An 11,883-nucleotide genomic window follows, 5' to 3' on the forward strand; every position below is an offset into this window, starting at 1 on the left:
CAATACGTCTTTTATAAGAAAAATATTTTTTGTCCATGAATATATGGAGTCAGAGTGTTGACTAGTTTGTGTGCAAGGTGATTTTCATGTTAAGACTAAAATTATGTCTCATCTTACAGGTTTTAAGCTTCATGTGCATAATCTCCAAAACCTCCTAAACGTATATCACACACTTTATTTCAGTAAAACTTTATATTTTATGTTATTCTTCTCTACACTAACTACACAAACATGTAACCATCACACACACACACACACACACACACACAAAATAATAATACAAAATAAGTTACCCCCCTTTTCTTTCTAGAATGACTACAGATTGTAAGTGGTTTATTAAAATTCTGAATGAATTGTGTAATTCCGCAAAAGATTGTGACATACGCAGTTTGACCTATCCACAACAAAAGAGTTAATCATTACGCTTTATCTAACATAACAGGTGTTTTGTGCATCTTAGAAGTGACATGAAATACTAATATTTTTATTTATTGACATCCTACTTAAATAAATATTGAAATTCCCCAACAACTCAGATACAAAGATTGCATCCATCTAACTATTGTTATCACTAGTAAGGAAAGCACTACAAGTACTTAGTTTTAATCATTACCTCTCCTTCAATATTACTGCATCGCAGAAGTTCATTAATAATCAAGAGTGAACCATGAACTCTATCATCCCTGTTAACTCCTTTTTCTCGGACAGAAAGCTCTTCAAATCCTTTTTCTGCCTCCTCGTAACATTGCTGAAAAATTTGTCGTTTTACTATAGAGATAAATTTCCTAAACTAATAGATTCCAGAATCAATTACTAAAGCTCAAATAGCAATAATGCAAAACAATTTTTTGTATTTTTCACATTAAATACTGAAGACTAAAACTATTTTGATGATTTTGTTTTAAAAGTAGAATGAATTTTATGATTATGCTTGTTATGTGAAACATTAATACAACATTCTTGTAAGTAGTAGTTGGAACTGCCCATTAAGTGAATTAAGATGATACTTTCAAATTGGCAATATAATAAATCTTAAAAATTTTCTTGAAATACATTAATTTTATAATTTCTCTAACAGTTTAGTTTGTTTCATAATGATATTAATTCACACTTAACTGTTAATATAAGGACAACTTGCAAAATCAAGTAACATGATGAAAATTATACTGTTCAAAGGACACATATTACACAGAAAATTGCCACAATAATTGTGCATTAATGTAATACCCACCATTCTGATCTCCTGCAACATCTAATGATCAACATATTTTTATTATGACTTTTCTAATTCATTTTTTATGTCTAATAAACAACAACATACCTTATACCAGAATGGATTCTGAGTTTCTTTGGTTTCACGTTGAGCTGTCACCATAAGAGCTGCTCTCAGTGCTAACACTGCTCCCTCTCGGATAACACACTTCAAAAAAAAAATTTATGAAATTAGTAAACACATAGATACAGCATAACTCTTACAAGTTAACACAGTCATAATGCTTGTACCTCTGCTAATGTTCACAGTAATTTAACCAACATTATAGGACTTTAAAATCTTCCCCTATCTTTCAAATAAACCTGTCACTTGGACACAGTACAAACACATGCATTTTTGGCATGTCTAAAGTAGTCTGAAATGATACTTTCTTCATCCTAATAACAACCATCTTCTTAAAAATAAATTTGTACATGAAATATAAATACACCGACTTTCCAAAATCAATAACCTAGAGCAGAGCTGGTCAATATCAACTCCGAGAAAAAAGATCTAAGAGTAGTTGAGTATCAGTTGTGTGTGTTGGACTACAATATATGGCTGTAATAGTTATTTTAATATTTGAATTTGTAGTTATATCTCTTCCTATAATTTCAATGTTGTTTGAATTTATAAATTGGTGTAATTGTGTTATATTCATGTTTGTTTTATAAACAAAAATGATACACCTGGATTATCATTGTTTTAGGTATTGATATGTTTAGCTGGCCATATACAAATGGTTTTGATTTTGTATTTAATTTTGTTTCACTTAATATAATGATATATGCATAATTTATTGAGGCTAAGATTCGTAATTCTAAATTCCCAGACTGTTACAGTGGAGGGTATTTAGTGCACACATTAAGTTGTTTCATATTCCTCCTTATCAGAATCTTGATCAACTAAGGATTTGTGTAGTCTATCAGCACTGAACGTTAATTTGAAGTGTTTGTTGAATATTTTTACTAGTGTTTGCCTCAACTGTTTGTTTGTGAAACATTTTATTTTCTTGAGGGCAAAAATTATGTCAACTAGGCAAAGAACAAGGCTTTTTTTGTGGTTATGCAAGTTAATTTTACATGCTAGTGCATTGGATATGCTAGAGGTAGTTTTTGTATTTACTGGAGTTTGTGTGTTTATATTAGAGAGACTGGAGAAATTTCTTAGTGTGCAAGGGATAGTAGTTTTTAATGTTTGTGGATTTGGAAGAAGTGTTTTTGATTTATTTTGAACTATCTCATTTATGTTGATGTATTTGAGGTATCTTGTATATGAGGTAATATGAATTCCTCCACAGTTGGCACATTTGTTTTTTTAGTCAAGGGTTATGGCTTTTACTGCAGCATGTTTGTGACAGCATGATCCAACATAATGACAGTATCTTTGGCAGTTAAAACACTGGAACAAAATCAATAACCTAGAGCAGCGCTGGTCAATATCAACTCCGAGAAGAAAAAAAACTGAAGGACAAATAAAATGCCTACCTTTAACCCTATCTCAACAAGTTTTCCTATGGTCAGGGGTTAAAGGGCATGTTGTCAAATTTGAAGACTTACATTCAAAATTTTTATTGAACTCCTGTTTTATGTATGTCAATAAGTTTGGTATCAAATTGTATAATTTATTAATCAAATTTTAGTATTACACATTAGTTAATTTCTTAATTTAAAACAAAATATAAAAAAAAACCTAAATATCAATTTTTGTGTGTCATATGGTATGTTGAATGTAGCTTTGATTCAAATTAGATGTTCTGTGATGTCCAACTACAAAGTCTATAGTTTATTATTAATCAGAAACTCAAATTTCTGATACTAATAACCTATAATATAAAATAAGAACCTCCTATCTGTTCTATTTGCTTAGATATCACTATATTTAGCAAATCAAACAGTGGCCTCACCCACCTCTTTCATTTTTGGAAATGCTTACATACACATACTTCTCTCTATGATGTGTTATATTATAATCAACAAGCTCAGAATGTCTCCCACATGGTTTTCCCAACCTTTGCGAAGTGTTCAGGCAGGAAAACTTTCCTTTTCATTGCAGAATCAAAGCAGAGAGGTAAGAGATGACAGAGCTCAAAATATCATAATTTTTAGACCAAAATTCAGCTTAGTTACTAAGCCTGATAAATTATAGTGGAATTCTGTGGTATTGATATAGTAAATTATGATTTTTTATTTCGAAATGCATATATAAAATCTAAAAAAATTATTTTGTTTTACATCCTCCACATGTGAAATTTGACAAGGCAAATTACGGCAAGCAGTAAGTGAGTACAAACTTCATAAATAGAAGAGATCATTGTTTTCTATATTTCTTTATTTACTGCTCTGTTTTAAGAATATTAAATGAAATTTAAGAACATTTTGTAAATAGTAAAAATATATATACATATGTAATGTATTATAATTGAAATGCGACAGTATTTTACAAAATACTTGTCCACTAGAACAAAGCCAAGACAGATCACTTTGTAAAGGCCAGTTTTATATTATTGGATATTGCAACTTCTGTGATTTAATTAAATTTTGAATATAATGCAGTACCATACACAGAAAGGGGCCATAGGGTTTAAGTTAAATTTTTCACACATTAAATTAGATTTGCTGTTGTCAGAAGTGGTCTTAATTTTTCTTTGTATTTTTCAATGACTTCAGTCCTCATCTCCAAACTCTAGATTAAAAACTTCATTTACAGTTGGTAAACTGTACGTACCTGCTTTTCTTTTTCCTGTGGCTTTCTTTCTCTGGTTTATTAATCATATTTTAATATCAAATTAGTTCAGGTGCTCTTTTTACCTCATGCCCCACATCATTGACTTGTGTTTTTTCACATTGATCCTGCAAGTTTGTACATATGTTGTAGTATTGGCTTTTTCTGCTGATGATTTGAAGTAATTTTTATCCTTTTAGTTATTCAAGTTCCCTTGTTGGCAGTTTTGAGTTTATCTCTTAATTCTCTCATTATAGGCTCGGTTTTCATATACAAAATATGAGATTTTTTTTTTATTAAGTTTTAAAATTTTTAAATAATGATTTTCTTGTGCATTTTTTCTTTTTGACTGTGGACTATCCAACATGCAAAATAATTTTGATTTTAGATTAAAAATACTTTTATGCATCAGAAAATTGTCAAATTTCACATGCGAAATCTTCGTATTCTCCAGATAATTATCAAAAAGTTTCTTTTAGAAAAAACTTTATATTTTATCTGTAATTTTTACTATTGTATCTCTGTATGGGTTTGGTCGATTTGACCTACCTTGTAACACCATAAAAATTAGGAAATACATATAAATTACACTTTTTTCATTCTAGAATAACTACAGATTATAACAAGAAACCACAAATGTTCAGTCTAAATAGCTTAAATCTCATAAAATTATACATCTATATATATTTATAATTTTTATTTTATTGATATTTCAGCTGTATTTGACTAACATTAGGTACATGTATGTTATAAATATCAAGGCAATGTATAAAAGGTGGGTGTGGCAACCATCATGGGTTGGAAAATTTATATCTGTTTCCCAGATGACCTAGCTTGCTGACTATCTCATGTGGCAAACATACGCATTTATTGTGTAGAAACAACTGTAAATGCCAGTTTGTGTGTCTAAGAGAGAAATGATGCTAAAGTTGAGACTTTTGAAAGTGTGTGGATCATGTGACATGAAAACTGCAGTTTATGTATTTTTTGAATGGCTTGAAACAAAGTAATTAAATCTTAGGTAACATAAAAATTAAATTATAACATACAGTATCATGTTAATTTGATTTTCATATATTGATAATAAAATTAGTTGACATAAGTGTATATAGTCGTTAGAAAGAGCTCAGTTTAAACGATACTCTACCAACAGTTAATTTGAAATTGGGGCACAGTTTTCCTTACAGTGTATATGTAACTGCTGTTTGTATTGTTGTCTACTTGATCGACTATAGCACGTACAGTGGTCTCTTAGTCAATTAGTTAGTATTTATTAATAAAGGAAAAGATTTTGAGTGTTAGTGTTTTTTGTTTCCAAAATAATAGTTTTTTTATTATTATTCAAATATTTTAATTTTTTTTATGATGGGGTCCACTCGGACCCCAGAAGAGTGACTATGGAAATTTTTTACAGAAAACTAATGCAGGGTTAAAGAATTGGTAATAATTGTTGTCAAAAAAGGTCTCTGTCTCAATTCCTTATTCCATGTAAATTTTCTTCAAGTTGGTGACCTGTGCACTATTACCACTGGCTGCATTCCTGTTATTTAAATACTGTTTATTTAGTGGTACTTTCCTACAAGTAGGTGCTTATTACAGGTTTAATTTACTTTCCCATAGACAATACTGAAGAATAATATTTGTTGTTTGAAATTCCTGTGTGGACAACTCCTGCAATTTTTTTTGTGCTGGAAAGATATTTTGGGCTTCATGCTGAGTCTTTTTTTCACAAAAATTTCAACCAATACGATCAAAACACTGCCAAAATCCATCTTAAACAAAGAATAATGTTTACCTTAGGATCCCTAACAGCATTAAAGATGCAATCAAAGAATTGCTGAACTTGTTGGAAAAATAGTGTAGGTGTAGAAACAGCCAACTCTTTTAGTATCAACACCTGATAAAAAAAAAGGAAAAGAACAGAATCAGTAGATGAGATCATAAATTTGAATACGAACAAAAACAATTTCTCATGCATGTTTAGCACCATTACTTGCCTTTTATATTATGCACTAATAAATTAATCAGTAAATACTATTTTTTAATATTAATTTTAAATTTTATAAGAGAAATTCCTCAATGTTACAGTTCCTTCACCTTTTGATGCAATTAAGTTTTCCAAAAATTGAAATCCAAAATCATTTGTAGAAAAATACTTATATTAAGGATTATATTTTTAATAATTTCCTATGCTGCTCAAACTTTTAGTACTTACTGCTGCATGTCTCTTGCCTTCATGTCTTTCTCCTGCTAACCACTCAAAAGCCCTCTTTACTTGAAATTCCACATACTCTGCAGTGTACGTTCCACTTGAAAGAGCCAATCTCCCTACAGCATAGGCTGCCAACTCCATTACTCCAATGTCATTAGATGGGAGCAAGTTTCGTAAATAATTGGCAAAACGGCTAATGCGAGTACTTGTGTTTCCAACATTGACTCCCAAAAGACTGACTGAGAGACCAAAAAATGAATCCATTTAACACAATTTATCGCCTCTAAGTTTGCTGGAAAGTGTATATAGTGTAAAAACAACAAAATCTCTCTTAATATCAACATCTTATAAACACATTAATCTTTCAAAACTAATAATCCAAATGAGAACTAGCTTTATTCTTGATATATTTCTAACACATCATATCAGTTTCAAAATTACATAAATTTTTTATCCATCTTTGACATTCCTTTGGACATGTGTAAATTATACCTGAATGTAGAAATAACTATAAATGGATTCATACACTAACATACTTATATATACATATATTTAAAGCATAATTTTTCAATGTTACACTTAAAAGCTTTACTATTAAGTTATAAGCCGAACTGAGAACACTGATCTCAGGCCAATGAAGAATAAAGCCTCCATACTAAGAAATTTCTGCTGATTTATAAACTGAAGCCTGAGATCAGTTAGACTTATAATCTAAAGGTCCCTGTTTTTCTTCTGTTAAATTGTTGTGAAGAACTTCCTTATCAAACTTTGATGAAATTTGGTAAAAGACCTCTGGTGGACTGACAAATATCTACTCTAAATGAATAAACAATCAAATTAATTATTTTAATTTGTCAGCCATTTGAAGAAGTTGCTATTAAAATATGTGAGGCCGACAACAAATGAAAGTGACACTTCATGCCACTCATAGTAAGCACTTTTGCACTGGATGAAAGGATTGTGTACTATCGCTTTATGGTATTCCTAAACAAACCTTTCATGCAATTCCTGCACATAATGGGAAATTCTTTCAGAGAAAATAAAAATTCTAACTCTAAGTTTAAACAAGAAAGAGAATGAACACCTTAAAATAAAGAGAAATTCAATCTTTATTTCTCACAACACAATCAATGTATGAGTGCACAGACTTTAAAATTTCCTTTTTTTTATTGACAGAAAAAGCTTTAATTTTCTGTTTAAAATCACTGAGAGCTTACTTTTCCTTGAGAGATGGAATATCAAGTGATAATGGTGACTTCTTGATCTAACTGATCACAGAAAAGTAAGGGAAGATGTACGTAAGGTTTATGGTGATCTGATATTAACTGATCACCTGAATATAATTAATAAGTAATTAATATTTTAAATACATACTTTTTGTTTATAGCTTAAAACTAATAACTATTCAGTTTCTTATCTTATGTTTCAACTACTAATTAATCTACTGCCATCTCTAGGGAAGTTCCTAGAAGGACTATCTCTGTGTTGGTAGTGGTTACAATTTAATCCTGGGTCTTCTTGATGGAAAATATGGTGTACTAACCACTCAACTATCATCTCCTCCAATTTAGAATTTGCATCAACTGACTATATGAATGTTTTCAAAAGGAAAATGCGGTTTTTCTTTTTGCTTCTGGGCTAGGTTGACTGAGGTTGTTTTCAGTTAGGTGGATGTTGAGGGCTTCCTTTTTCTCGTATGTGGTTCACATCCGATAATGTTAGTGCCATTCCATTTTACCGTATGGTCTTCTTCTATGGTATGATGGACTATTACGAAGTCCAGTATGTTTATTATACTCCTCAATTCTACCTTTTTTTTTTATCTGCAATGTATTGAAGTTTTATAGGGTTTTTTGTAAGTATTTTACTCTCTATTGGGTCTTTAGGAGATTTAGTCTGTACTAAGTACAATTTTTCTGTGTGGTGACATCTAAAACTGTTCTGAGTTTAATGCTGTTTGCATAACCTATGTATTTTTTCAGAAAGATCTCGGATACAGTGGAGTATGACTGTAATTTTCTTTTTTGTTTACTCTTAATGTTTACCTTTATTTTCTTCTTCTTTATCAAGTATTCCATGTACCTATTGCTGGGTTATAACGACTTGTTTTTCTTCCTTTTTAGCTTCTTTAGTATAAAAAATTTCGTATATTCTGGAAATTGAAGTGTATGATACCCATCTTTACACTATTAGGCTAGTTTGATCTACAGTCTAGGTATTTTCTCATGTCTGTGGGGTAATTTTTATCAAGTATAACAATTGCCCCATCTTTGTCAGATGGTTTCATAATGATGTTACTGTAATTTTTTAAAGCCTTAAGAGAATTTCTTTTTTAAGGTTGAACTTACTGTGAGTGTGCTTGGAGAATTTTAATAACTGTACCATGTCTTTCTCAACAATTGTAATGTAGGTTCCTAAACATTGTTCTCTAATGGTGGGAGATGTCCACATATATTTATCTTTAAAACTGAGCACTTGTTTCTGACTAGAAGAAGATGGTTTGATATGAAAGAATTCATGGATTCTCAATTTCAGAAAATTTGTGTAGTTCAGAAATAAATTTGGCTTTGTTAACAGACTGAGCCCTTTACTGAAAAAGATGGTTTCTGCATTAGAGTCCTACTTGACAGAATATCAATATTAGAACAGTTTGGGGTGCTGTCTTTTGTATTGGTTATAATTTTAATGAAGACATTAGATTTGTTAGCAAGACAAACAGATAAATAATGTTCTACTTATCAACTTCACAGTTAGAAGGCATCTGTGCTACTTTGGATGAAACAAGATAAACAGAAAAGTGATGTTCTATTTATTCACTTCACAATTGGAAGGCATCTGTGCAACTTTGAATGATGCAAGACAAACAGACAAATGATGTTATCTTTATTAACTTCACAGTCCAGACATCTGTACTACTTTAGATGATTTGAAGTACAGGTTGCTTCTTGATTTGCAATAGTGTGCAGTTTGTTTTGATAGACCTTTTATATTTGCTTCTTTTTTTTATTGACAGAAGAGGTTTTAATTTTCTGTTTAAAATCATTGAGAGCTTGCTTTTCCTTTAAATAATGGTGACTTTTTGATCTAATTAATTTACAGTGTTGTGGCAAAAACCTTCCATAAGTTTTGATCTTCAAAAATGTGTTTTCCAGGGATTGGAAAAGTGTTACAAGTGTTACAAAAGTCCTTATCATGAGTACCCATCATGATAGGAACTTTAATCCAGGGTGATAAAAGAACATATTTGTTCTTGTGCAGAGGTTTACTGTGTGTAAGGTATTTCATTTGCTTCTCAGTTAGTTTTACAAGGTTTTTGAAAATACTGTTTTCTTTTTGAATCACTTACATCAGAATTAGTAGCTTCAGAATGAAAAAAGGGAGACACAGGAAGTACTAGACACTGGTTCAGAAGTGGACTGGTTACGTATATGGTTTTCACTAGTAGATTCAATAGATAACAAGAATTGAGAGTTGTTAGTTTTAGGAAAAATGTCGATTTGAGAAACCATAGAAAGGGAAGAATAACTGTCAGGTGAATCAGTGATGATAGATGACTTAATTTCATCCAATTCTGGGAGAAATGTAAGAGTTCACATTTTGGGGCAAAAATTAAGAATAAGATGCATAAAATGCATATGTCCAAAATTCAGATAAAAGATTTAATAAAATTAAAAAGGCCAATAGCTTGTAAAACATTTAAAAATACAATCAAGTTGGACAGTGTCACCATTGCCAATGACACCGTCCAAGGATAATAAACCCGTAGAAAATGTATGTCGAAAATGATGCAACCGCTCACGTTCATAATGACAGCACAACAGTAAAATGTGACTTGATTGTCACAAAGGTGGCACAGTGGAGGGTCAGTACCAGATAAATAAAATGTTAGGTTAAAAAACTGTGACCAATGCCTAGCAAGGACAACTTCTTCCTTCCAATCCTTACAGAAACAAGACAGCCAAAGAGCAACAGAAGGTTTCATCTGGAAAGAAAAGCTTGTCATGATGTTGCTCGTCCCAAGTCGACTGCCAACTAGCACAAAGCCATGCCTTGAATACAGGACCATACTCCATATATGGGACAGGCACGGCTATGACAGACTAGAGCAGACGGACTTAGCTGCAGTGTCAGCGAGCTTGTTCCCACAAATACCGACATGGCCAGGTATTCAAAAAACTGGATGGAAACAGAAGATAGAGAAAAATGGGCCAGTCATTGTTGGATATCGACTAGAGCAGAGTGAGAACTAAAGTTAAGCAACTCCAGGGCAAGAAGAGAGCTAAGAGAATCAGTATAAATAGTACAATCACTGTACTGCATAGCTTGATCCAGGGCAAAAGAAATGGCATACAACTCAGCAGTGAAAACAAAAATTGTAGAGCAGATCCTGTGAGCAACTACCTAATTACAAACCATCTGTGTAAATGGGAATAGAAAAATGGTTCGAAAAATGTTCAGTGAAGAGAAGATGGTACTTCCATTTGGGAGTATCCTCCTTCCTCGGAAGATTCAGGAAAGGTCACATCTAGGGATGGTAATAAACCATGGTGGAATGGGCTGGTCATTGGGGACAGCAACATCATCCAATGCCAGACCCAATTCAGCCAGTTGCACCTGGATATGAAGGCCAAAAGAGGGAATTGCAGATGGTGTATTCTGAAAGAGCATGGTCCACGAAGAAGAAAAGACACAATCCAGGTGGTTTCTGTGGTAAGGATTGAAGCTTGGTGGGACTCAGTGTACAAACTCTGGACTGGAGAAGTGTCGAAAACCCCCATGAAGAGATGAAGCCCCAGATGATGAATGGGGTCCAGCATCTTCAAGGCTGAGGTCCTGGCAGAACCACAGACTCATTGTCCAGTTTGGATCAAATGATGGCATGATAGATCTTGAGCATAGAACACTGATCTACGTCTAAAGAAGTGGGAGGAAACAGAAGTTGTTCAATGCCCTTGTACATTTCACACGGAGCTACTTTATGTGAGGAATGAAAGTAAGCTTACAGTCAAAGATAAGCCTCAAGAACTTTGCTTCAGGGACCATGGGAAGAACACCACTAAGACAAAGTTCGGGATTGGGGTGTAGACCTCATTCATGGCAAAAATGCATCAAACGATTTTGGGAAAAGAAAAAGTAAAACCATTTGCTGTGGTCCACTTCAACAAGCAATTTAGGGTAGTCTGAAACTGCCGATCAATAAACCTCACGTTCGACGACCGACATGAGATGTGGAAGTCATCAAGACAGAGCTCGTTTGCAACAGTAGAAGAAAGTTGTGTAGTGATAGCATTAATCTCAATACTAAAAAGTGTGACACTCAAGACACAGCCCTAAGGGACCCTAAGAATTATGAAAACTGAAAGATAAAAATAACTACATTTATTCTTAGCAATAAAATCACTTTTCACTCAGACTTAAAAAGTAAAGATTTTAAAATCATAAATAATATTCAACGTTAAACTGGTACACAATATAAAACATTTTATTTAGGCCTGCCTATGGCCTTCAAAAGTCGACGACTCTACGTTTCGACGTTACATCATCATTCTCAGGAGACTCGTCAACTTTTTGAAGGCCATAGGTAGGCCTAAATAAAATGTTTTTAATTGTGTACCAGTTTAACGTTGAATATTATTTATGATTTTAAAATCTTTACTTTTTAAGTCTGAGTGAAAAGTGATTTTATTGCTAAGAA

General features: G+C 32.3%; 1 protein-coding gene across 1 annotated transcript in view; it reads right to left on the reverse strand.

Annotated features, from left to right (window-relative positions):
• LOC106463044 (serine/threonine-protein kinase mTOR-like) overlaps positions 1–11,883 on the reverse strand; it is an 88,315-nt gene that overhangs the window by 72,762 nt on the left and 3,670 nt on the right. Inside the window, exons 3-6 of the mRNA XM_013923014.2 lie at positions 6,192–6,427; positions 5,772–5,873; positions 1,322–1,420; positions 614–748 (exon numbers count right to left, since the gene is read on the reverse strand). Of these exons, the coding sequence (XP_013778468.1) occupies positions 614–748; positions 1,322–1,420; positions 5,772–5,873; positions 6,192–6,427 (572 nt within the window). The remainder of the gene's footprint in view (positions 1–613; positions 749–1,321; positions 1,421–5,771; positions 5,874–6,191; positions 6,428–11,883) is intronic.

The sequence above is a fragment of the Limulus polyphemus genome, unplaced genomic scaffold, assembly GCF_000517525.1.
Source record: "Limulus polyphemus unplaced genomic scaffold, Limulus_polyphemus-2.1.2 Scaffold1311, whole genome shotgun sequence".
NCBI classification, from domain to species: Eukaryota; Metazoa; Arthropoda; class Merostomata; order Xiphosura; family Limulidae; genus Limulus; species Limulus polyphemus.